At 33.5% G+C, this 27,837-nt stretch overlaps 1 protein-coding gene across 20 annotated transcripts; it reads left to right on the top strand.

The window, feature by feature from the left end:
• Positions 1 to 422: 422 nt before the first annotated feature.
• On the top strand, positions 423 to 27,837 carry LOC129798702 (zinc finger protein 12). 20 transcript variants are annotated; one of them, XR_008751446.1, is made up of 8 exons: positions 423 to 734; positions 818 to 976; positions 11,882 to 12,243; positions 16,078 to 16,238; positions 16,348 to 16,454; positions 19,856 to 20,221; positions 26,684 to 26,747; positions 26,796 to 27,837. XR_008751446.1 is itself a non-coding variant. In XM_055841982.1 (7 exons), exons 1-7 carry the CDS (start codon positions 555 to 557, stop codon positions 26,687 to 26,689), a joined length of 1,362 nt encoding a protein of 453 aa, XP_055697957.1. In that variant the 5' UTR covers positions 423 to 554; the 3' UTR covers positions 26,690 to 27,837. The 20 variants fall into 20 exon arrangements, 7 of the variants coding, with proteins under 7 accessions (XP_055697957.1, XP_055697959.1, XP_055697958.1 ...); XR_008751443.1 differs by having other exon boundaries at positions 16,078 to 16,259; XR_008751445.1 differs by having other exon boundaries at positions 19,856 to 20,230; positions 26,810 to 27,252.

Here is a 27,837-nt window from a genome sequence, read left to right as displayed (position 1 = left end):
TGTGTCTTTTTCGCAATTTTCCCAATTTAACACTGTAGATAGCTTGTTGGTTTTTTTTCCTTTATGAAATTTTTCACTGGAATTTCCATCTATTTTACCTTTTAGCTGTTTTGTGTCAGTTAAAAAAATTTATTCAACTGTTGCAAATGCCAAAAATAGGGTCACATTGTAGATGGTTGTCATGATAGAACACAAGACAATTTAGCATTGGAAAATTGTGTCGTTTTTCTCTTATTTGTTTGTTAGATGCAATATCGATTTACCCGGCTACCTGCCCTCCGACAGCAACAATACACAAAGTGCACAATTTTGTCAGTGTGTCTGTGTGTGACTTATTGATGAATTGAAATACTGTTGCATTCGCCAAAAAGAAAAACTAAAGAAAAATAGACGATTTTTCTTCTTCTGCCCCAAACATGAAGCTAAAATCAACCCCTCCCTAACACCGAAAAAAAAACAATCAAGACCGAAAAATGTGATAACTCAAAAAATCTAGAAATAATGTAACCCCATAGAGACTATCTAGAAAAAAACCTTTGGCTAAATGAAGGAAAATGTCTGAGGCAATGTTGACGAATCAGTCGGAGCATCAATCAGAAGAATTAAATTTTACCGCTTTCACTGATTTATGTCGTTTTTGTTCACTAAAAAATGGTCCTAAGCTGCATCTGTTTGACAAAGAGGCCGAACAGAGGCAGATCATCTTCAAAATACGCTCCCTACTGCCAGTGGTGGTGAGGTTTTTTGTCGTCTCAGTTGAGCCTTGGCACTGGCCGAGCTATCACTATTAATTTGCACTTGATGCACATTTTTGTAGATAACCAAGGAGGATTTTTTGCCAAAGAAAATTTGCGAGCTTTGTGTTAATCGACTGGAATTGCTATTTGAGTGGAGGGCCAATTGTGTTCAGACCGATGTTGTGCTGCGGACCTATGCAGAATCCATGAGAGCTGTTACTGCCACAATAAACTTTCAGGTGAGTCGTACACCTTTCCCGGACCTCTTTCTGTAGGGGAATTCTGTAACAGTATGACAATGTTATATGACAAATTTTCGTGGTAAATCCAGGAGCAAGACAACATTAAAGCCCAGTCAGCGTCGAATGACCATTCCAGGAAGCTCCAGGAAAAATATTTGAATTTGTCATATGACATTGTCATGCAGTTACAGAATTCCCCTACTCGATAGCTGCTTCAGTACGGTTGTTCCGTTCCGTATGACAAAATTGTATACCCCTCAATCTACAAAGAACGACACGGAATCTCGCCAACCTATTACTGAAAAATAGTTTTCTGCAATAAAATTCTTTCTCTAAAAATCAATGAACCATATTTACCACGAAAAAATGTGATTCTATTAAAGTTCTAAATCATAAATTAGGATGTGAAAATTAAGAGATAGAAACTGAGATAGGGTCTAAGGAACACTTATTGGCAGTTTAAAAACTGACTGAACTATTGGCACCCTACCCATTCTGTTCCATTTGGCATACGAAATTTGAATACATATCCTTAGAGGAACAGGCAAATTAACGGAAAAGCGTTATATTACATGAAATTATTAATTTATTATTATTTATGTATTTATAATTTATATAACTGCTTTTGAGCTAGTGCTCTTGAAAGAATTCTTCAGAAGTACAGAGTTTATAGAATTTCGTATTTGAGTAATAGCGGCCACCGCCGTCTTAGCGTTGGTGAGCAACCTCCAGAGAGTGAAAACGGTGGAAAACTCTTTCTCAGGTTGTATGAGCCATCTGCATCACCCAGAAGGAGTCACTTCTCTTTTTTTTGTTCCCCCCCTTACCCCTTTGTAGGTCTAAAACCCTTGGGCTTATTATGACCAAGAACCATTTCTAAAATGCTAAAATGCTAAATAAATAAATAACAAATAACAAACAACACAAATGAATTACAATTTGTCTCCTTATAAAATTAACTCACACACATTTAAGACTGTCTCTCCATTTCTCTTTTATTATATTAAATAAATTTCAATATTTTGACGAAATTTCCAACACGTGTTCCCTGCCGAACAGATGTTCTTTCGACCCTAATAAATAAATCTAAAAAACAAATTAAATCATTTGTAGTATTTTTTTTAGTATTCATTTAAAGCATTTAGTGTCCTTCGGTAATCATTTTTCGCCTAAAATATTCAGAAGTTCCCTCTTTTAACATGTTATAAAGGAACTGTACCAAATTTCGGTCAGCTTGCAATTTCGGCCATACCTTTCTTCTTCAAATTTCTTTGAATTTTTAGTTTTTGCACACTCTAAAAATTTTACAATGCAAAAAAAAGAAAAATTACTTTGTTAAAATTCCGGAAAAGCAAGGAGAATCAAGGTGGTCGAAATATTATTCATAGCTATGTCCGCTAGGTCTATGCTTTTATTCATTTTAAAAAATATCAAGAATGATTTTAGAGAAAACAAAGATGATAAACTATCTGTGAGCTTCCAAGCAACATTTCGGCAACTATGCCGAAATTTGATACAATTACCCTAGTAATATCTAAAAAATTAGGATAAATAATTTTTCATAATAAAATAACAGATTGATCAGTAAAAAAAACAAGCTTAATATTTCAAAAAATTATCATTAAAAACTTCAATTGTGGTCCATGAAATATTTAATTTATTTTGTGAAACACTGAAAGGCTTTGGATTATTTTAAAATAATCCAAATAATGCTAACATAGTTTAAACCGTTAGGTAAGACTGTTTGAAGATTAAAAATAGTATACTTTTATATGGAACATTAATATGGATCCCGGTCAAAATGTCGAAAGCCAAAACCTCGGACATTAAAATCCCGAATTAGCCGAAATGGCAAAAGCCAAGTCCTGAATAGTCAAAATCCCGTATGGGTCAAGATCCGGAAATACCAAAATCCCAAATGGGTCAGAATCCTGAATAACCAAAGTTCCAAAGAGTTAAATTTCACACAAGCCTATCACCCAATACTTAGAATACTAAGCCCTGCTTGTAGTTTCGGTTATACGGGCTTCATACCTAAGGCTTGGCCATATGGCTTAAATTCCCTAATTCGTTCTTAATCAGGATTTTTTGGGAAATTATCACTTAAGATTGGACAACACGGGCAAGTGATCCATTAAATTTTGAAAAATCAATAAAATTGGTTGCTATTTTGAATTTCGAGACTATCGGGAAGTGGGCTAAACTTTAGGTCTGAAGCCAGCCTTAGACCGTCTTCAGACTGGAGGTTTAGCAGTTCCCGAGGGTCTCAAAACCTTAAACAGTAACCGATTTTATTGATTTTTTAAAATGTAATAGGTCATTTGCCCTTAATAATCCAATATTAAGTCAAAATTTTCTAAAATATCTTAACTGATAAGATATTAGAGAAGTTAAGCCAAATGGCTAAGTCTTAGGTCTGAATCCCGCATTTGGGTTTGGCTATAAGAGAAAACTATTTTTTCAATGTATTTCTTTAAAAAAAATCCCTGTGAAATGTTAACATTAAATTGTGAATTATTCTTATGGTTCAAATGTGTTTCGAAGACATGTTTCAAGAATTTAGCAATATTAAAAAAAAAAACCAGACCATTTGGAAATGAAGATTGGAGCTGTTCAATCCATTCGAGATATTGGATTTTCGGGTTTTTAGTCTATTTGGGATTTTGACTTTTCGGAATTTTTCCTATTCGAGATTTCGACCATTTTCCGACTTGTTCGGGAGTTCGACCTATTTGTGATTTTGGCTATTCCGGATTGCGACCTATTCAGGATTTACACCTATTCGGGAGTTCGAACATATCGGGATTTTGGCTTTCGGAATTTCGGCCAATGGTGTCTACACATTAGAAGCAAGTTTCGTCAAAAATTGCATTTAAAAAAAAAAACTGACATTTCTGCTTAGAAGGATAGGGGAAATTTTCTCAAAAAAGGAATTTTTTAAAGAAATTTCTCCTAGTGTGTAGAGGCCTTAACAGCATGTAACATAATATGAAGTTATTGGGCTTGATTAAAAAAATTATATATGAGATTTTAGTTATATATTTACGTTAAACGTATTTTAGCGTTTTATAGAAATGTTTCAGATGATCTCACAATAAGAAGTTTTCACTTGTGACCATACTTAGGCATATATAATTCTTATTTAAAACGCAAGAAAACAACAAAATATTAAATTTATAATATAAATAAGTAAATTCGAAAAAGAATTACGTTGAATAAACGTGAAATCTTTAATATTGCTCAAACGGATTTACAAGGGTGTAACTCGATTTTTTTTACGATTTTGTGTTTCAACTCTACTTTAAAAAGGAATTTAATAAATTTACAGATAACCAAATCAATTAATGCAATATTAAAAATATTTTACAAATTTTTATTCTTCTTTTCGTATTTTCCCGATTAATTTGAGGGTTAAAAATTTCTTATGTTTGTTATATTTATGAAACAGTGTTTGTCATCTTGTCACTCTCATTCGAAAGAGGTTTGCTTATTATTTGAAATTATAAAATCAAAACTATATGAAAAAACTTGAAAAATTATTTAGAAAAAATGTATTTTTGATATTGACTCCTGCAAAAGCGTTGGACTCTTGAAAATTCTAGTGAACGATATAGTTGAATGAATTAATGAATTTCTGTTTTGTATACGAAGATACACAGTATTGACAGAACATAATTTTGACTTTATGACAAATTTTGGTTTTCAAAAATTATAAGTCAAGATCTGTGTAATATTTGCAGTTAAGGAAAATAGCTCTTACATTGGGTAACCGCTCGAATACTTCAAAAAAATATAACAGATAGACTATTAAGGATCTTCCATAATATTAAAAAAAAATGCTCTGGTTTTGGAAAAATATTCTAAAGAACTTTATGAATTTTCTCGTGATATATCGTAATCTTTTATAAAATTAAGTATTATTATTAGGGAAATGCTACCCCATGGCAAGTGGCCTTCAATGTTGAAGCGACTTTCTCACATTCACATACAGATTCGTATGGAAATTGTCCTGCATTCGTGACCGTTACACGATATATGTCATAATCGAGGTGTGACTTGTACATAGGACACTGTGCCTTGTAAAGAGGGATAAATATTCTACATTTCCGTCTAAAAAGTTTTTCGTAACTCGAAGTGTAAGCTGAGTTTGGAAGCAATTTATGTGTTGGCTTCAAACAGCTCCATATAAAAAAAAATCTTTAGCCAGGGGTTAGGGGAAATGTTTGCATGGTTCGCACAGAGTGAACCTTCAAGCAACGCAAATTTTCTCTTTGTTTACAAAGAGCCAGTTCGTCATTTCTTAGCCATAAGATAGATAATTATTAAGCTCATGAAACGAGATGAGAAATGGTAGGGGAGCTCTTTGCAAACAAAGAGAAAATTCGCATCGTTTGAAGGTTCACTCTGTGCGAACCATGCCTACATTCCCCTATATAGAATTTATCTAATAAAACCGGCTTTCTCCGGTTAAAAATAAAAAAATAGCTCTATTCTCAAATTCAAAAATTAACAACAAAAAAATATATTAAAATAAGTTTCAGAATCTTTAAGAAGATTGGATCGTTTTAAATAGTAATGACGTGTAAATATAATTGATATTGATCGATTTTTTAAGTATAAATATTTTATTATTTTAATTGTAAAATATTTTTTTATAATAAGGTATTCATCATAATAAGCCGATAACCTTCAGATCTATATGAAAGGATAAGGTACGGATTAAAAAGATCAAAGAGAAGTGAATTAATTTGATTTTGAATATAAAATTAATCAAAATTATCCTCTCTGTGAGTATTTATTTTGTTCTATTTTTTATTTCTACCTACCTATCTATACTCTCTACTTGGAATATTGCAAGGAAGACATATGTAGTTACCACAGATAGCATTATTCTAGTGTGTAGCAGTTAGGTTTAAATATTTCGAAAACACCAATAGATTGACTAAAAAACCTTACGTTTTTGAAAAAAACCAAAAATCCTAATATGAATATTCCTGTTCTTCTGACTTTACGCTTTCCACCAAATTTTTAAAAAAAATTCCTCTAGCCGGTTAATTTCTGCGATTGAATCAAATCAATAATTTCTAATTCGTTTTGCAATGTATTCACCCACAGAGCCCAAAGACATACATAGACTATAAAGTTTTCCCTCGGAGTTACCACCCTTGTGGGTGAAAATTTTTCTCTTCATTTCCACTAACTGCCAATGTCGCTGTTGTATGTTGTACACTTTAAATCAATAAAAACACTCTAGAATGCCTTTTTTCTCTCTTCCCCGATTTTCTTTTTTCAATTTTATTTTATTTTATGTAATAAGCTACTACATACCTTTCGCTGTAAGTACATTGTACACAATTTTTGTAATCTATATCAGATAGTCTATTTATTTGGCTCGTTGTCACAAACACCAAAATCCCAGAAGAGAGAGAGGAGAATTTTCCTGACTTGGGACTTTCTGAGATGTGTATGTATGCCTTTCCATGTAAAATGCCGAATGGGGGGATCGAGAACGCGGCTCTCGAAATTCGACGGAGGGACGTTGTATTGATCCTTCACCCCAGACTCATGCTCAGTATGAGGAGGGGACATGAGGGTGGTATGAGGAATAACTATACATATTTGCTTGCGACTGTAAATACTGTACCACTCCCTCCCCCTAACACCCTACATCCTGCCTCTAGTGAGTGCACCTAAAGGGACACACACACCAGGGTGGCCCTTGCCTTGCGGCGACGTCGATTCTCTCTTCCTGGCTACCCTCGTGCAACCCCCAGTCACGGAAGTGTCCGCTGTCGGTCAATGCAGACAATGTGAACTACCACCCATCCACCACCACATACACAATGTACCATCTTCTAAGTCAATTGCATACCCCATGTAGTCCTGCATCTGGAAAATTTTGAATCACATCCCTACCTCATCCCTCACAGCCCCTAATACCATTTCGGAGAATTCCGCAGGAGGGTGGGAAAATAATAATCACTTTCGCTGCCAATCTGCGGCCCTACATAGTCACTGTATGCACGAAAATGCTCATCAAACGTGTTAGTGTTCAGTGACGGATCTACCAAAATTGCACAAGTACTTTGTTGTATCAATAAAATCGAAAACAGAAAGCAATGCAGAAGATGAATCCATCACTGTTTCATATGAAGCTCCCCATTGGCTCGTGCCTCCCTTACAATGAAGAGGAACACGTGTCAGGATCGAATCAAGGGGGGCCCTAGAAGCAATTTGTATTAAACTCTTAAAGGAGAGAGGAATTTGAAAGGAATTTTAATGATCTAGATTCCTGATCTAGGTTTGTGAACCGGTCCATTATGAGTCTTAAGGACGGGGTACCATGTCATCGTATATTCCTATCTTCGCATATTTCTGGTTACGTCATACAAACCACGCTGTTTCATATGATTGTGGTTAGGAAAACACTATACTCTTACTTACTCTTTAAGTAGTTGTCAACTCGGCCGGTGAGATTATTTATTCAATTTACTTAGATTTGCTATAGTATGGTCTAATCCTGAGGTGTGCAAGAACCGTTTGAAAACGAAGAAACGTCAAAATAAGTTTGTTCTGGTAGCGTTTTGAGCTTTGGCGTACATGTTTCATTTGACGTCTATTCGGTTTCAACGGTTCTTGCACGCCTCTGGTCTAATCTGTCTAACATTATAAGGTCCATTACATTATAAATAATGCAAATCTATTAAAATTTCATAGAAATTCACCAAAATTAAAACGTTAAAAAATGCTTAAATAAATAATTCCACTGGTCGAGTTGAGGAACCGTCCCACTACAGGGCCTTTACCTTATTTAGAAAATCTACGCAAGTGAGAGAAACCTAGTAATACCTTACCATTCGTGTTTTTCTTTTCATTACTCGTATTTGGATTGGCCCGGTCAAAATCTTGAAAGCCGAAATCCGGAATTGATAAAAGCGTCATATGTACTGCCATGATTGCATTCGCGTTTCAGGCAAAGGGAAACTTTTTTTTATGATTTGGAAAATAATTCCACATATTATCCTCCGTGTGAATTGGATTGAAATTCCAAGTTGTAGGCCTATATCAGGAGTTTTGATCCCTTATGGACAAGTACCGTACATGCGGGTGACTTTGTCTCCTACGGGTGACTTTGACCCCTTTCTGTTCGAAAGCTTTTCATTAATTATAGCACTTGAGGAGGGTCTTTACCGATACAATATACCATGTCTGATCGGTGAGGCCCATTCTTAAGCATTAGAATTTTAAAAAAAGTTTACGAACAGAAGGGGGTCAAAGGTCAAAGTCAACCACGGAGGACAAAGTTACTCGCATCTACGGACCCTCAAACACCTTATTCGGCTTGGCTTGGCGATAGATTCCAATTCTTTATATTTATCTGCAACGGTCTGAAGCTAAATCTTCAGACTATGCTACCTTTAAGATCCGTAACTGATTTATAGCGTAACGTGATTTATAGCGCATTTACCGTTTTATGATTGAGCTGTGCGTGATTTTAAGCGCATTTACCGTTTTATGATTGAGCTTTTCGTAATATTAAGCGTATTTACCGTTTTATAATTGAGCTGTGTGTAATTTTAAGCACAATTACCGTTTTATGATTGAGAATCTTAATCGTTTTATAATTCAGCTGTGCGAGGTTTTGAGCGCATTTACCGATGATTGTGCTGTGCGTGATTTTGAGCGCATTTACAGTTTTATGATTGAACTGTGAATGATTTTAATCGCATTTACCGTTTTATAATTGAGCTGTGCGTGATTTAAAGTGCATTTGTCGTTTCACGATCACGCTGTGCGTGATTTTAAGCGCATTTACCAATGACTGAGCTGTGTGTAATTTTAAGCGCATTTACCGTTTTATGATTGAGTTGTGCGTAATTTTAAGCACATTTTCCGTTTTATGATTGAGCTGTGCGTAATTTTAAGCGCCTTTACCGTTTTATGATCGAGCTGTGTGTGATTTTAAGCGCATTTACCGTTTTATAATCCAGCTGTGCGTAATTTTTAGCGCAATCCTGAGAATTTTATGATTTAGTTGTTCGTATTTTTAAGCACAATCTTAACCGTTCTATGTTTCAAGCTGTACTAGTTTTATGATAAAGATGTGCGTGTTTTAAACGCAAAGTGAATCGTTTTATGATTGAGCTGTGCGTATTTGTAGCGTTTTCTTTAACCATTTTATACTTGAGCTATTTGCAGGACAGGGTTAGTCGTTTTATACTTGAACTACACTTGTTTTAAATATACTTTTTACCATTTTGTGATGGATCTGCGTAGCTTTTAAAAATATTTAGTATGACTTTAAAATATTTAGTTTTGAAAATTATGCCTTCCAGAAAGTAGCATTTTTTGTTCATGATTACATATAGATCTTTTTCTATACTTGAAATACAATATATTATTGTCGTAATAGATGTTGGTTTTCTCCTAATATAGCTCATTTCATTTCATTTACGAATAATAATCCATGTTATAAATTTAAAATTATTAATCAGCAGTCGTTAAAACATTATCCACTAAATTTCCATAAGTTTCATAAAATTTCATAAATTTCACAAATTTCATGAAAATTTCATTACCATGATGTCTTACTTAAGGAAATCAGTCAAAATCAAATATTAGATGTCAAATCAAATATAAATATTTTTAAAAATGACATTTGGATTTGAAATATATATAAATGTCAAAAGCGTGTCAATGGTATTAAAGTGGCTTAAATTGGCTTATATTGATTAAGCAATCGATTAGGGTTCTTAAAAAATTATACTTTAATAAAATTGTCTGAAAAAAGTGATTTTTTTGAGCGTAGTACATTTGACCTTGAAAAACACCATGAAGGAATTTTTCAAGGTCATTGGCATGTATGGACGAAATATCCGTCTGGACAAGGTCTAAAATATATCAGCTAGTGAAAATTATCTGAAGAGTAGTTTTCGAGATATTACAAAAAACGTGTTTTTTAGGGAAAGGGGAGGGGTGGAGGAAAAACAAAGGTCATATTTAGATTCCCCAGGTCAACTTACGGCGGGGTCACCCGAAGACCCCAAGTCGCTATCTTCAACCCTCTGGCTCCTACAGCCAAAAATGTGAATTTTGTCCCCCAAACACCCCCCCTGTAACGGGTGACACAACAAATTGCAAGGTTTCTTGCTATCACCATCGTATTTGTCGTGCCCAAATTAGGTAATATGCAAAGTTTCATAAAGAAATTCGTCCGAAGGTCCGAATACTTCCCTTGTCAGTGTAGAGACCTTCGGGAACTAGGCTAATACGGGTTTCAGACCTAAGGCTTAGCCATATCGCTTAACTTCTCTAATTTCTTCTTAATGAAATTGGTTGTTATTTTGAATTTCGAGACTATCGGGAACTGGGCTAAACCTTAGGTCTGAAGCCGGCCTAAGCCTTTAGTCTGAAGACCGCTTTAGTGTCGAAAAACGACGTATCTTTAAACTGACCTATTAAAATACCTTTTTCTCCCAAACTCACAATCCCGGAAAACTTACAAGTCCTACGTACGACCCTGGGCGCCGCATTGAGCTCATATCAGAAAGGGAGGGAAATTGCCGAGGGGGAGTAGAATGGTGGTGAGGCCGTTTATAAATTACATCGGTTTATGAACACACCATCCACATGACGTATGTGTATGTGTGTTATGTGTAATGTGTATGTCGGCAATTGGGAGGGAAAGGGACTGCTTGGAGAGGGCTGGGGATGGGAAAATGCCTGCCGCCGCTTCGGTGGTGAGCCAGGAAATTTTCTTCGACTCGGGCTTGACGGACGGCGGCACGACACTCAAACGGAGAAAGGCGCTTGTACGTCGCGCGCGCGGAAATTTCTTCCTCCCTTACGATATATCCCTAAATGTTGAACACTGTGCAGCTCCCTTTGGGGTGAAGGACACCACTTTTGCCGTCGAATTGTACACACAATTTAATATTGACGCTTGTAAGTGCTGCAGGAGAGGCAAGTTGGGTGGAAAGCACCACGGTACATTTGTATCTTAGTTAAGGACTAGGTCTCTGTGGGATTGTGCAAAAGTGGAGCTAGGGTGTGTTGTGAATTAATGTGATGCAGTGAAGAAGTGCAGAGTGATATATATTGTTACTAGGAAAAGGCCATTTTACATCAATATCTCCCTTTTGTGAGCACTGTCTGGAATAAATTGGTTATGCAATATGTTTTTTGTGAGTACCTTAGAACACTTGTGCTAATATTGCATGGGACGGAATCGCGAAAATCTATTGCTTATTCCGGTGGGTAGGGGTAGGGTAGGGACGTAGAGACCCGGTGGGGGGTTGGGGACGGTTGGGTGGACCATCGTCCCAGAAGAGAGACTTTCCTGATGAGGTGGAAGTGCTTCGGTCCGGATTGGTGGTTTGGGGGTAGGGTATACCACCAACGACGTCGTACATTTGTGATTCGGCGTTAAATTTCTGCCAGCAGTGGGATATGTACAAGGGCGCCCATATATGTTTAACTCTCCTTATGTGTAGATTGTGAAGGGGAATTGTGCGAGGGAAATCTATATTACAGGGAAATTCGGTCCGCACCGCAATTGTTCGTCTCCTCCTCTTTCTCTCGGTTTTGTCGCTATGTTGGGAAAATCCACCATCTCCCATCACCACTACCAACCCAAGCTCGGGGTTGTGCCGTTCGAACATTTTCCTGCCGCTATGTGTGTATGACTGTTTCAATTAGTTTTATTGATTTTAACATAAATTCGAATTGAAATTGAGCTCTGCGCGACTCCCTATGCCCCCCCCCCCCCCAATCTTTACCAACTACCCCCTCTTCCTTGTAGACAATTTCGGCACACAATGTCTCATTGCGATACACAAAATCGGTTTTGTGGTCGAAATAGCCTGTACCCCCCATTGTAAGGACACCCTTTGATGCTTGCAGGATGGTCAGGTGAACATTGACAAAATGTCCTCAGCGCAGAAGAATGCCTATCTGGAGGCTCATATGGCTGTGCAGCAGCACATGGCCCAAGCTGCGGCTATGCAGCTCAAACAGCAGGTTCTGTCGCGACCCGGCGGTCATACCAATGACACCTCAGGCAATCAGCAACCACCCCAACAACCCGGCCAGACGCAACATTCTCCCTCAAATGTGACCTCATCGCAACACTACGGCAGTACAATAAAGGTTCCACAAATTAGCTCATCGAGTTCAGGTGGTGCCGACAGCACGTTCACTGTTCCCGATGATGTCGGAATGGGATACGAAGGAGGAGTACGCGTTCTGCAGAGTTTGGGGAACTGGTACGTCATTTTCCGTATTTTCACAGCTGCATCCGAAATGTGCTTTAAACATTAATTTAATAATTTATTGGAAAACTATTACTTGACGCTCTATTGTTTTTATTTATTTTATTCCTGTTTAATTCAAATGAATACTTACATAATATTTATTTTTGTAATATTATTGTATTTAGCAATGCTTTGTAGTAAATCCATTAATATATTTTGTATTAAACTCTTTTTATTTTTGCTTAGGGTAGAATAACCTAATTCGGGACTTGATCTAAATGAAAAGATTTTCAACTAAAACGTTTCTATATGAATGGAGTTTCGACGTATCTGTAATGCCAGGATTCAGATAATAAGACTGTGTAGAAATTTAATATTGTGATCATTGAAAAAAATCTGTACGCCAAATTTGGATTTCTAAAGAATTTCCATTTAGATCTTGTTCCGAATTAGATTATTCTGTTTTATACCAACTTGATACTTTTCTCTAAATAATTCTGTCGAAATTTGCTAAATAAAAAATAAGAGCTAGACGGTTGAACAATAATTTATCTAATATTATTTTAATTTATTTATTATGTCTCGCACCTTTTAGTTCAGTAAAATTTCATGAAATCAAAATTACTATCCCTTTCTTTTTCAAAATATTTGATTAAGTCTATCCCATTCTCTTGGACTCAAAATTGGACTGAACTAAATTTAATTTGGTGTGATTTTCAAAAAAAAGGAGAAGAGTGCAAAAGAGTAGGATAGACACATGTAAAGCTTTTACGAAAGAAAGGGATGTGAATTTTGATTGTAAGGTAAAGTGCCCTCAAGTCGACCGGTTCCTGAATTCGACCGGTAGAGTTATTTTTTCAATTTAATTATATTTGCACTAATATTTGGCGTATGATCTAACAATAATAGGTCAATTATTCCATAAATAAATACGAATTAGTGACAATTTTATGGAAATTCACCATTAACACATTCAAATATTGACCACCGGTTGAGTCGAGAAACCGGTCGACTCGAGGGCACTTTACCTTACACTGGCAAAAATAAAAGAATCAAATTGATCCAAATTTGATCCTTTTGCAAAAGATGAATCAGATTTCAAACGTTGAATGCACATTTATTCTAATAGAACATGTTAATTTGATCCATCCTTTGCAAAAGGATCAAATTTGGATCAATGTGATCCCTTTATTTTTACCAGTAGTGTAAAAAGTTTTCCCAATCAAAAAGGTGTGCCGTAGCCATAACAATGTATGGCAAATTTTGTAATTCTGGACAGTACGAAATGCAGAATAAACTTGATGGGAAATTCGACTCCTTTGGCAATTTAGTAATAATTTCATATTTATGAAATTGTTGTTTTTGTTGTTATTTCAATTTTTTACCTAAATTTAATTCTGTTAACTGAAACTTTTATTTCTTATATCATAAATTACGTTAATTCCAGTAGACTATCGCTAATTCTGTTCTTTTAAGATCAAATTAGTTTTTAATTCGTGCAGCAGTTAAATTTGAAAAAAAGTTTATCGATATTTTTCAAGTTTTCTAATGAAGCAAATATGCTGAAATATGCCATGATTTCCTTAGTTCTGATGGAATTTTGCATTATTATGAAATTTTCCGTAAATATGAGTAAGTAGGGTAAGTGTGCCAAATTTCGGCCAGCTTGCAATTCCGGCCACATTTTTTATTCTTCGAATTTCCATGAATTTTTAGTTTTTGCATACTCTAGAGATTATACAATGCAATAAAATAACAAAAAATGTTGCTTCGATAAACGAGAAGATGTGAAAAGACATTGGAAAAATTTCCGAAGGGCAAGGAACTATGAGAATGAAGGTGGCCGAAATAGGCCATCAAAGCTATGTTTACATTTTTATTTATTTTAAAATATATTAAGAATGATTTTAGAGTAAATAAAGACCATAAACTGCCTACAAGGTTCCAAGAAACACTCCTTAAAAATAACGAATAAAAATTCAATTTATATTAAAAATATTACATTATCAAACTTGAGACTGGCGCTTGCATGCGACTATGCCGAAATTTGGAACACTTACCCTAAACTTAATATTATATTATATTATTATTATATTACTTAATTTTATCCGTCCTAAATGGCCGATTGTTTACTGTACATATTATTCTAAAATTATTAATATTCAAAATATTAAAAAAATGATATTTAGAATTTACAATTTATTAAAGAGCTTTCCAACTGTAAAATTGGAAATTAGTTAAAAAGACGCTAAAACGGCGATGGACATTAAAATCTAAATCGCTTAAAGTGGAATATATACATAATTCTGTGACGTCTTATTAGAATTGTTGTTTATTCTAAAATCGATCAAATTTAATAAAATATAGGAGGAATTTTCACAACTTCATCAAGTTTAATATAAATTTTAATTTTTCAATTTAATTCCATTTTTTGCTTTCCTTAGGAATTAACTATCTGAAAACAATTACTTGATATGTTGTCTACCTTTAAAAAACTATCTTTTTAACTATAGTATATTCGTGAACTACCTCACTCTATCCTATTTTATAGAACTTTTCACTTTTTATTTAAATTTTCATCCTAAAAATAAAAAAAAACTAAGACTTACTATGTACTAATTTATGAAAAATCTAATTTTTGAATCTTGAAATTTTATTTACGATGCTTTTTTAGTATGAAACCGAGGAAAACAAAAATTAAAAGAATAATAAAATAAATTACTCAATAAATTAAATTATGTTTATTAAAAAAAAATAGAGCTAGCTCTATAAAAACTGTTTTATAATCGTTTTTCAAACAAATAAACGATATGGGGTTATGTTCTAGACACACTTACAACTTAGGGCAGAATTACATTGACAGTAAAATGCTCACTGTATTTCGTTGACTTACGCATTTTCTTTGCAATTCTTACGCAAATTTTCCATTACCGTATTACCTTATCTCATACTCGGTGGCCAGAAGTGAAAATAATTAAAGAAAATTGAATAAATAAAACGAAAATTCGATAAACGGTGAGCAAAAGGATTTTTTTACTACAGTTTTTCGTACAGTTTTTCGCTCACCGTTCATTGCATTTTCGTTTTATTTCTTCAGTTTTCTTGTATTATTTTCACCTAGTGCTACCGAGTATGAGATAAGGTAATACGGTACTTGAGAATTTGCATAAGAATTGCAATGAAGATGCGTAAATTAACGAAATACGGTGAGACTTTCACGGTGATGTGAGCATTTGACTGTCAATGTGATTCTGCCCTTAAGCCGAAAGACAACTTAGTGAAAAACGTTGGAAATGATGTCTAACCATTATTTCGAATATAATTACGCTAAGCCGTCTCTCGGCTAATCCTCAGGTCTGTCAAGGCCCAAAGGCAGATTGAAAATGTAAATTAAGTTTTTGTATACTTTTTTTTAATACAAAAATTCCTTGTTACTATAATTCAGTTTTCCCAGTGGAAACGCAAGGTGAAGAAACTGATCTATTACCAAAAATCAGTCATATACACAAAGTTTGCTTCTGATTGAATTTTGAAATTGAGGGTCAATTGAAAATATTGGAAAAAATTGAGTTATATTTGGTTGTTAAAAACTGATATTAATATAGCTCTTACAGCCAATTATCACAAATCTAATTATACATTATTATATTGATTTTTGAATGTTATTAATCTACTAACTCTTTATTTAATAATTTTTTTTAATAATATTTGTGTTTGAGGCTAATCACGTAATATCCCTTATGTTAATATGTGAATTATGCATATTATGTACGATATAATACATATCTTTCATTTTAAATTGCATTTAAAATATTTAACATTTTCCGTTTTTGTTTTCCTTTGCAGGACCCCAGATATTCCTCCAAATGTGCCACGTCCAAACTTGATACCCTTCACGGAGCCTTACGTTGAAGGTGGCTCAATGCACCCTGCAAGTCGCCTAAAGGCACTGCAGCAAGTGCAACAAGCCTCAAGTGGTATTAGAAAAGCGAACACATCATCCAAAAGTACTAGCACAGGCGACACGAGTATAAATCAATACATTACTTTTCTCATATCCTGACATTGACGAATAGCACTAATTGTTACCATAATCTCTCCCTCTGCCATGGATAGGTCACAAGGCGTTCGAGTGTTCAGTGTGCGGAAAGGGATTGGCCCGAAAAGATAAATTAACGATTCACATGCGTATCCACACGGGAGAAAAACCTTACATTTGTGAAGTATATTCTTTGAAAAAAAAATAGGGGAGAGCGGGGAGATTTGAGGCATGTTTCCGTAATTTGGTATTAAGACACAATTACAAAAAACAATCGTAGGAAGTAAAATTGAAATTTAATTTGTTCTTTAGACTTTTGCTATGAACCGGAATATTACATTCATTCCTTCTGTTTATTTTAAAACCTTCCGAAGAATTCTCCTATTCGGAAAAATTTTAAACTGATTTTCTAGTAATAATTTAGTAATTACGCAACATAAAAAAAAACTTTGAAACTATGTGACGGATTTTTTAAAAGAAGTTTTAAGATAGTAATCCGAGTTTTAAATTGGTTTGTCCGAAATTCCGCGTTATCCGGAATTTCAAATTTTACCCCAGGTCACTAGGGATCTGATATTAAATGAATCTGACATAAGTAGAAGACTGACATTATTGGTTTTAAAAGAGTTTTCTATAAGGAAATTAACATTAGTAGAAGATATACTTGAATAAGTCGTATAGCCAAGCCTTAAAAAAAATTTACATATCGGAATTAGAGAAATTTGGAGGAATTCACATTGGAATTTTCAAAAATCTTTTATGTTTTGGATCCTTGTAGAGCAAATAAAATTCTTTTTTTCTCGATAAAGTAATTTACAATTTTTGTTTTTCAAGTTTAATTTTTTACTGAATTTAAAATCGTATTAAAACTTTATAACGGCTTTCAGATCTAAAGTTTTTTTTTATTTCTTGAAGTTTTTGTAACATTTTTCTTTAAATGTTGTAAATCAATTATTATTTATCTTATAAAATCTTGTGTAAAAACTTTATTAAAAAATCTCGCTAATTAAGAAATTAAAGCCATTAGGCCGTATGTAAAAAAACCTATGATCTCTAGATCTTTTATTGAATTTTGCACTAACCAGACACAAATTCAGAAGCATTTTTTATCCAATTTTTCACTTTTTGAAACACTTTCTCTATTTAAAAAAAAACAATTTGTATTTGTAAATTGATTGCAATTGTGTGTAAATTTATGCTAATATTGTTCCATCGAAAATATGAAAATGTTCGATAAATTATTTAAAGTAGGAAAATTTTTAACAAAAACCGTTAAAATCTTTTTTAAGAGTTACGTATGTCAAAGAGACTGGAAAACTGCATATTTTCTCTATTTTACTCTTGATTTTACTGCTTGAATTCAAAGAGCATTTTTATAATCGACTTTTTTTTAGTTTATTTTGAAAACGGCTCCTATAACTTTTTTTTCATTTTCGAACATATTTTGGAGGCAGTTAAGGCGAATATTTCGTCCTTGGACACCTATGTTCGAAAACCATTTCTATACAGTCATTTCGAAGATGAAGGTTTAATCACTTTGGAGTGCCTATTATTCAACCGATATGCCTAAATTTGGATTTTTATTGAAAGATCTTGAAATTTCCAACGCGCCTGCATCGGACTTAATCGGTAGTGAATCAGTAATATAACCGTAAATGATTTACCATTTCGGATTTACTTTTTATTTGTTCGCATGCTTGCTACTCATGCTAAAATATTCTAAAAGATACTTTTCTTAAGCAATTTCGTATTTGCGAAAGTTTTGTTTTTTTAGTTTATCAAACAATTTAATCGGTAGTAAAACGATTCTTACCCAAAATGCATGCGAAAAGATAATACACGGATAGCTCTTTCTCATGAATTCGAGCACTCCGCAAAGCTGGGACTCTTTTCCATCTCTTATTCTTAACATAATACATCTTAATTTTCATTTAAGTTCTTAAGCATATAAAAGACAAGATTTAAGCAATATTTTCTCAAATTTTCATTTAAAATTTGAAGTAAGGTTTTTTCACAAACCGTTTACAAATATCAGGTACGAACGGTAAAATTTTTGAAATTCTGAAATGCAAATTTCTGAAAATATAGTTGAAATTTTGTACATTTACATGCTTAAGCAGGGGCATTACATTTCCTATGTTTCCCATATGTTTCTAGTGAACCGAAAAAACTTTTGAGTTTATTAGCTGTTTTCTGTCATTGTAGAATGAATTAGCAAAAAATACAAATACAAGATAAAAGCCAATTTAATAATGAAGAGGCAACCGAAAACCCTAAATTGGCAACCTGCGTAGTTTTGGAGATATCTTGTGAAATGTGTACGAAAACAGGGAAAAAATTACACTAATACCGGTTGCATTCTTCAGAGGTAATGTCACCCCCTGTGCTTAAGAGTTCGAATTAAATTGCTTTTTCTTAGTCGGTGTGACCCACGTAACCCCTTGAGTGCAGTTTCGAACTCGTAATTATGAGGTTTAGTTCTGTTTTAATAAATTGATGAATATAATTTTTGGTCATTATGAAAATTAGGGTGGTTGATTAAATTTCGAAATGAATAGTAGGTAAAATATTTAATTTAAAATTAATAATTTTTAACTTGTCCTTCGTTAAGAAAGATTAAAAATTTACGATTAGTTCTATAACAATCTAAGGTTAGTGAATTATGTATCGGCCATAAAGGTTGAACCGTTGCCCCAAAATAAAATGATTTTTTGATTTTTTTCGCTTTGAATGACAACAAATGGTCATTTGGCAAGAAATGGTCCATTAATTACTAATTCAAGATATTTTGAAAAAAAAAAAATAGTAAAAAGCTAGGAATCATTTTCAAAAATCATTTTATTTTGAGGCAACTATTCAAAATTTATGATTGATACACGTTTCACTTTCCTTACCTCCTGTAATTAACTTTTACTAATCATTTTTATCAAAATAGGGGACAGCTTTCTGATTTCGCATAAACCTACCAATCTGACCAATCTATGGCAATTTTAATTAAATTAAAATTAAAAATTTACTTTTTCAAAAATTACTGGAAAATAGCAAAATATGAACGAGCAGTAGAAAATTCAAAATGGACGGTAAAAAATTTAAAATGGGCAGTAAAAATCTTTACAAAAATGGGTCTAATTTATAGATAACATTTAAAATTGTTACAGATAGAATGAAAAGCCCTTTATTATCCCTTTGCCAAAATTTTGACGATAATATCACTGTTTTAATTTTTTTTGTTACTGCTCAATTTTAACTTTTTACTGATAATTTTTAATGATAATTTATACAATGCCTTCATTTATACAAAATTAGGTTAGATTCAATAAAAGAATACGGAAAAAATATGAAGTGTTCTAAGTCAGAATGTGTGCGAAGCCTGAAGGCTTTCCCCTATTGATCATTTTACTCTATCAGTAAATTAATATCTTTACTAGTTCTTAATAAGAATCAACGTGAATTCATATGGTCTCAAACTACCGCTGTCTCAAATGCACCTGCCTCTCCTCTATGCAGATAGCGTGTGCAATGAAATTTAATTAATTGCGTCTTTTTCTCTTCCAATCCACACCCCTAAAAAAAATCATCGTATAGGTGTGCAATAAAGCATTTGCCAGACGAGATAAGCTTGTGATCCATATGAATAAATTTAAGCATGTTACCCCAACCAACATTGCACCACTCGGGAAGCGCCACAATAATTTGACGGTGAAGAAGAAGGAGGAGAACAACGAGAACAACAAACAGTCAACAATTGATCATCAGAGTCTGTCACAGACTCCGACCGTGGCCCACAGTATGGTACCTCCGCAGCAACCACATCCGCAGACCAGCGCCCCAATTCCGGGGGTACCGTTGCCCCATCATCATCAGCAACAGCTGTCGTGGACATGTGAACTCTGCGGAAGAATGTTCTCCACCAGAGATGAGTGGTCTTTGCACGCCAAGAGTCACTTGGAGGTACGATTTGTGAGTGAATATAATTTTCTAAAAGAGTGCTTATAAATGAAAAAAAAACATAGAAAAACATGCAACGGACTTCTATTGGGAATTTATACGGTAGCATCAAGCCGGCAAAAATTCATTTATTGCTCTTCTTGTGCCAGTGACTCGCTTTAATAATACGGATTTATTTGTACATTTTTCATTACATAGAGAAAGTTTACTTTTGTGTGATATTTCTCGTACAGATAAAATTCAATACGACAAGGCAATTTTCTTGACAAAAAGACTTCTTAGTCACGTGTTAATTTATCAGATTGGACGAAATTATTCTAAAATGGGAAATCTAAATAGAAATAGCCCAAGTAGCAAAATTTGGCTAAGGTCATAATAACGTTATTCTCCCATTATACACGCTTTTCAAACGACTTGTGGTAATCCTGATTTCTAGCCACTTTATTAGGGTAAATGTCCTAATTCAGAACCATTTCCAGACGCTTTAACTTTTACAGAAGATTCAACACATTAAGTTCATTTTTTTTTCTAAAGAAAAATACATAAATTTGCTCAATGACTCTTCTAGAATGTTACTGTTTAGTGAAAATTCTTTAGATATAATTTGAAAACTTCTTAAATACAAGAAAAATATGCGAGTGTAAAATGCTTCAATTGGAAACAAATTAATCCAAATGGAGACAAGGGAAAGTTTCTAATTGGAGACAAACAGCTTAAGTGAGACCGCGACGAAAGGCTTTTAAAACCTTGTTGACTTGCTCCCGAGTGTAGGATTTCTTCTTATTCCTGGTCTTTTCTCCTTTCCCATCTGAAACAATAAGAAAATCTCTAAAAAATCATATTTCCGGGGTTTCCTATTAAAGTATTTGCAGACACTTCAGAAAAAAACCTTTTTGTTCACGAAAAAGGTAATTATTTCATTTAAAAACTTCACGTACCGTTAACAATAAAGATTAACAATTAATTTCACATAATTTTGCCAGAAATATTACATAATTGTTAAAAAAAAACGAATAAAGAACAATCACCCTATTTTGTTTTCACTAGAAAACATGATTGATCGATGAAAAATCCGATAGTGAAAAGGTACATTTTTAATTTTTCTGAGAAATTTATAAATTAAAATTTGCGAATATGAATGGATTTTCGCTTTATTTGCAGCAAAATTAACTAAATAATGAAACTGAGGAGTAGAAAATATATAAATAAAAATTTAATACTGTACTTATCACATAAAAAATTATGTTTCCATATAGAGTAGCTAAAAGCTTCCATTTGGAATAGGTTTTGAATTAGCTTAATTTACCCTACTTCAATGTGACGTTATTTAACATGAATTAATTACTTAAGAACTGACCAAATGAAAGTTTCGCTTCTCGTGGTAAGATTTCCGTAAATGCAACGTAAGTTTCTCTAATTGCGATTATCAGTTAATTTTTCTCTCAATGTTACAACTGGGACTGAATTTTCTCGTATGCGAATTCTATGCTGCATTACAATGAATATACTTCGAGAGACAGACTTTGAGTTATAATATGTATTATACCGATTACAGGGAGTTCCGGTTTAAGTGAAAACAGATTGAATTTAATATGAATTGCCTAATTGGAAGCTCATTTAATAAAATCATTTTTGAAATGCTCCTAAATGTATGCAAATATTCTTCACGCGGTAAATATGAATTAAATTTCTTATGAATCGTTGGTACCAGAAATAAACAGAAAAACTGGCCCTAAAAATGTTTTGCATACATCACAGCGTTCCGTAACTTATTCCAAAGATTTCTCCTATGCGTATGTAATTTTTCTGTGTCACTGGAATGAATTCACGGATGTTTTTTCGGTCCTGTGAATTTCTTTGAAAGCGGAACTCTCTGTAATACACAACATAGTGTTAAAATTGTATTACTTACAATGCAATCAGTTAATGAAGTGTAAAAAAGAAAAATTAATTAACTTACTGTATGGTAATTTTTACTGTAATAATTACCACAATATTACGTTGACATTATTTCCTTTTCTAAAGTATGAAGTGAGGGTATCTAAATAATTACTAGGGGAAAGTACTCTCCCTGCGAACGTTCATGCCTTCGAATAATGTGAATTTTCTTTTGCTTTTCCTAGCAGACTTACACAAATTATAACATAATTATCAATAATTGATAATAAGCTAACCGATATTTGAAAGAAACGTGTAAGTCTCTTAGGAAAAATTAAGGAAAATTCACATTATTCGAAGAAATGAACGTTCGAAGCGAGAGTTCTTTCCCCTATGACTACAAGATAAACATAAGTTTATTCTGATTTCATTGTGCTACTTGGGATGTAGTTAATATTCGTGAGGAAAATTGATGTGCTGTTGATGATGGCAAGAGGGATCACCAAAAGCTAACGTTTGGAAAAAGTAAACCCAGCTCTACTCTACGTATCGCAATATCGATTAATAATGTCTTTGCCTTTAGAGTTCAAGAAAGAAGAACTTCGGCAAGTTTTATGACAAAGTACAGAACATCCGGAAAAAATTATCATTTCACACATTGTTAGATACTTTCTCTTAAGATAAAAAACTTGATGACCTTTCCGTACGGAAATATTATTGGCAATATTAATTTTTTATACGGCTGGGTGATTTTTTTGATCCTATCTTCCAACAATTATATTTCTCTCGTAACTTGCATTTCGTTGAACTTGAAAAAAGCACAAAATTTGCATCAGAACTCAAAGAAATTAATTATTTATTCATCTCATGATTAAAAATACGCGAAAGAGTCGATCTTGTGAGCAGAGGGACCTAATTAGTCCACTCATAATGTTTAATCTTATCAATCTTAGAAATCTCATCTTCTTAAGAATATTTCAATGAGAGCATTTAAATCATATAGTGTTATGGATATACTTCAAACAGTAATATCTTCAAAGTATCGCTAAAAATTGCATGCGAGAGATGTAAGATATAGTATCATATTGTAAAAAAGTGATCTAGTTATAAAAAAAGCAATAAACCATATTTATTGATACTAAACGTTCCAAATGCATCACATTTTATCGTACATACGCTTAATTTCAGAAATTTAATTTTATGGCAAGAAATAGACTTTTTTTAATTTGCCAAGATATATTGATTGTTTGAATGATTAGATTAAGTATTTCTTTTAAAATGAGAAAGACTAATAAAATAAGGAAGAGTAACGAAATAGAACTCTATTTATTATATTTTTTGCACATTTTTATATCAATAGTGGTTTACTAATGTTTTAAGAGGTTATCTAGGTCCCAAAACTAAAAAAAAAATATATTTTCTCTTTTTTAGATATCTCCATAAATTTAGATTTTGAAATTACAATGTAAAGCAATAAGGCTAAAAAAAACATTGATAAAATTTAGAACTTTAAAATCAGTGAAATTTTCATGAAATATTTGGCAAAGAATAAATGAAAACCTTGTCATTTTTCTCGCAAATATCTCAGATTTTAATTTACAAATTAGATTGAACGTTACATATATTTAGGTTTTTTTATTAAACGATTTTCATTATTTTATTGATAGGGTACAGTAGGATAATTTTGAACAGAATATAAATTTGTATTCAAGAACTCTAGCACATCTTTCAGATCAAGAAAAATTCATTAAGTCAAAATTTACGATTCTTTACGACTCTTCTTCATGAGTAAACTGTGTTCTTCGTGAGTTCCCTGAAGAATATAGTGGTTCTTCAGGTTCCTTGACAAAATGTATGGGTTCCCCGAGATTTCCTGAAAAATGTAAATATATGTATAGGTTCCCGAAAGTTTCATAAAAAAATGTATGAGTTGCTCGGGTTCCCCTAGAGTTACCTAAAAAATGCATAGGTTTCCCGGGTCCCCCGACAGTTCCCTGAATACCTTATGGGCTCTCCAGGTTACTAGGTTCCTCTCAAGGTTCCTAGATAAAATATATGGATTCTCCGAGAGTTCCATAAAAAATGTATGAGTTTTCCGGCTTTCCCGAAAGTTCCCTATAAAATGTATAGGTTCACCGGGTTCGGGTTCCCCGACAGTTCCCTAAAAAATGTATGGGTTCTCCAGGTTCCTTGACAAAATGTATGGCTTCATCGAGAGTTTTCTGAAAAATGTATGGAATCCCCAAGAGTTCCTTAAAAATGTATAAGTTCCCCGGGTTCAAAAAATTTTGATACGGGAACGGTCCATGCAACCGACTATGTCTTTCGGAGTCGTATAAGTCTTGTGCAGATTAAGTAAGACATTATAGAACCAATATTCTTATAATCTGCTTATAAGTTCCCCGGGTTCAAAAAATGCAGATACGACAACGAAAAATGTCTTTCGGAGTCATAAAATTCTTGTGCAAACTAAGTAAGACATTATAGAACCAATATTCTCATAATCTGCTTATAAGTTCCCAGGGTTGAAAAACTGCAGATACGACAACGGTCCATGCAACCGACTATGTCTTTCGGAGTCGTAAAATTCTTGTGCAGACTAAGTTAGATATTATAGAACCAATGACTCGATCTTGGTGTCCACTAAAAATAAATTGGCGTACTCTTAAGCGGCTTAAGAGTTTCTACAGGAATTGAAACGCAGAATTCTTACTATAGGGGAGACTGGGGCAAAAAGTAACAAAACGGATATTTTATTTTTTTACAAGCTACCCTAGCGCCCAAAAAATTTCTAATTAGTGCAGTTTTATAGGAAATTTATTGCTCTACAACTTTGTAAAAGTCATTTTCCTCTATTTTGTAAGGAAATTCATTTATCGAGCTGTTTTCTAAAAGGTAATTTTGTGACCATTCTCAAAAATGCTGGGGCAAATAGTACCATACCAGACATGGGATATTATCACATTTTGATTTGCTTTATTACGAGCTTTCGTAAATTTAAAAAAAATAGCTAGGTGACATATTTTCATAGGAAATTTCTATACACCTTTTTAAAACACAGTTTTCTCTATCTGAGCGAGAAAAGCGTTTTTCAAGCTATTTTAGAAAAAAAAAACACAAGAGACTGCTAATAATTTGACCAATGCAAACAAAAAGCGGCGAGACGCGGAAATGACGTTTCTTCTCGCCGTGAGACATAAAAAATTGCTTTGATCTTCACTACTTTTTGCTCCATAACTCTTGTTACTTTTTACCCCAAGTGGTCATTTTTCATAAAAGGATTTCTGGAGAAAAGAATCTTTGTAAAATTTTAAAATAGATAGTGGATTCGTATTCAAAGAATTCAAATCATTTAGGAAATACTTACCAGTGCATCATTTTTGGAAAATAAGTAGGTCAAAATTGATATCTGCTGTTAGGAAAACATTTCAAAAATAGGGCTAAAAATTTCAATATTTTTTATTTTCTGAATTCCTTGTTCGAATTCTAAGAAACTTACGACTTTGAAGAAGGTCTATGGTGGCCAACTATGGAAAAAAATTTAAGCCGCTATATCTTTTATCTTGGAAGATATTGAATTTTGAATTTTCAATTTGTGACTTTTTGCCCCAGTCTCCCCTAAGCTTTTTATTAAAGGTTCATTGAAAGATCTGTTAAGTATTAGTTCTATAAGGCAATTATTTTGCTACTTGGACCAGGCCTAAGAATTAATTTTTTGATAAGGAAAAGGCGTTTTCTCAAGGTTTTTCTTTCTCTCTCAAAGTTCCGCACATGTTCTGCGTTCAAAATTATCTCATTGTACCCTAATTTCAATTTTAAAGTCTAAAAATTAAGCCTGTAATTTAGCAATAGAACAATAAATCACCAGGTAAAAGTTATTTGAACAGGATTGATGTAAAAAGAAAAGTATCATCAGGTGATCCAAATTTAAGTTGTCCTACCAGTTTTGCTGCGAATGTCAGTCAAAAGCAGAGCCATTAAACATTATTGCAAATCACTGCTTGAAGTAATTCGCATTGTTTGTGCTTTCGTCGTTAGAGAAATGCATCGTCTAATTCACCAACTGATATATGCAATTTTCTCTTCCTATGGTTTGTGACAAAGGTTATTTTCAAATCACTCTCTCAAAAGTCAAATCGTCATGGTTAGAAAATAGAGCACAAATTCTCAATGAATTTTTCATTATGAAAAGAGGAAGTATGAAAGTTTTTGATGCTCGTTTTTTTCTTTACACATCTGACGTCACTCTGGCATATGACTTAATTATTCTGGTAAATTTGAAACGGTCTACAAAATTGCAAACAAGATGTATGGAGAGTTTGAATTTTTATTTCTATTCCACACGTTCCATCTCAATGCAGATCAACATGGTATCAAGAAGTCGTCTCTGAAAGTTACACAGAAAGTTACAGAGATATTGCGTGGGTGGGTGGGGGGATAATTGAAGGAAAAGAAGAAATGTTTTTACATGGGAAATTTCCTGCAACTCATTGACACAATCCATCGTTATTAATATTAGTTGAAAGTTTTTATGTTGTTTAAATAATGCTAATGGGAATTAATTTTCTTGATTTTCCTGGGGTGCAGTATTGACATCAGGAAAAGGCAAATGGAGAGATATCACATCATGGGAATGGCTCAGGTGGAACAGGTAGGAATCCAGTGAAGGACAAAATGTTGTTACCTCATCAAAACCAAGCTATTCTGTCGCAGCAGCTGCGGCCTCAAGGGGCTCATCATCCAACATCAAGCGGCGCCATAAACGGCTACCCAGCAAGTAGTAAATCACCGGCTGTTCAGCAATTTCTCCACTCACCGTCAACCTCCAGTACGGATCTAGATGAGCGTCAATGGCATCTCGGTCAGTGCGCTATCTTAGCCAATTCCTCCACGCTCCAGCATCATCAATATCCCGTCAACAGTGGCCTCTCAACGCCACAAATCTCAGCCTTCAGCACTCAATAAGAAAATCCAGAGAAAAACCTCCTTATCTCTGGACAATCAAAACTCTCCTCCCTATTCCTCCTCCTTCAAAAATTTCAATTCCGGTGTACATATACCATCCCTCTCCTAAACACCAAAAAAAAACAACCATAAACAATTCTAAAGCAGCAAAAAATCAACCAATGAATAAAATTCAAAAAAAAAGAAAATAATCTTGTCAAAACCAATTTTACACATTCAAGTAATAACTTTATAAAATAGAACATTTTTATGATAAAGAGAAATCTGTAAACGCGCTTTTGATCCATTAACAACATGAGTAGAAAATGGACTTATTTTGTATGAAAAAAGAAGATAGTGCAGAAACTTTTGCAACTTCGATGTAGATATTTGTTAATTTTCAAATGAACATTGAGAGTATGATCCAAACAATAATATTAAAAAAAAATCAAGAAAAAAAGTAATGGACTTGTAAAAAAAATAGACGAAAATAATCAAACTAATACCTTAAATTTGAGGAATCATTTAATATTTGAGGGGACTTATAACTCATTATATAATAAAGAAAAATAGAAAAAAAATATATTAACTGAATATATATCACATATCTGAATTAGAAAATTTACGTTTATTATTACTTATGACGAGATAATTGAAACATGAGTCTAATGGATATGGGATAATAAATTGAAGGGAATCTCTCTGGGATTAGCGCAGAGAAGTGAGCAAGTGAATAAAGATATGTAAAACACCTAGATTGTAATACAATAAAAATCAACTTATTCATGAAATTTCAA

This window comes from Phlebotomus papatasi, chromosome 1 (assembly GCF_024763615.1).
Source record: "Phlebotomus papatasi isolate M1 chromosome 1, Ppap_2.1, whole genome shotgun sequence".
In the NCBI taxonomy this organism is placed as follows: domain Eukaryota; kingdom Metazoa; phylum Arthropoda; class Insecta; order Diptera; family Psychodidae; genus Phlebotomus; species Phlebotomus papatasi.
The sequence above is the reverse complement of the archived record's forward strand: the minus strand, read 5'-3'. Positions and strand labels throughout refer to the sequence as shown.

Coding starts and splice junctions, on each gene's coding strand:
- LOC129798702 (XM_055841981.1), top strand. CDS start 555: ATGTCTGAGGCAATGTTGACGAATCAGTCGGAGCATCAATCAGAAGAA. Junction 735..817: donor GCTCCCTACTGCCAGTGGTG/GTGAGGTTTTTT, acceptor ACATTTTTGTAG/ATAACCAAGGAGGATTTTTT. Junction 12,244..16,077: donor CTGCAGAGTTTGGGGAACTG/GTACGTCATTTT, acceptor TTTCCTTTGCAG/GACCCCAGATATTCCTCCAA.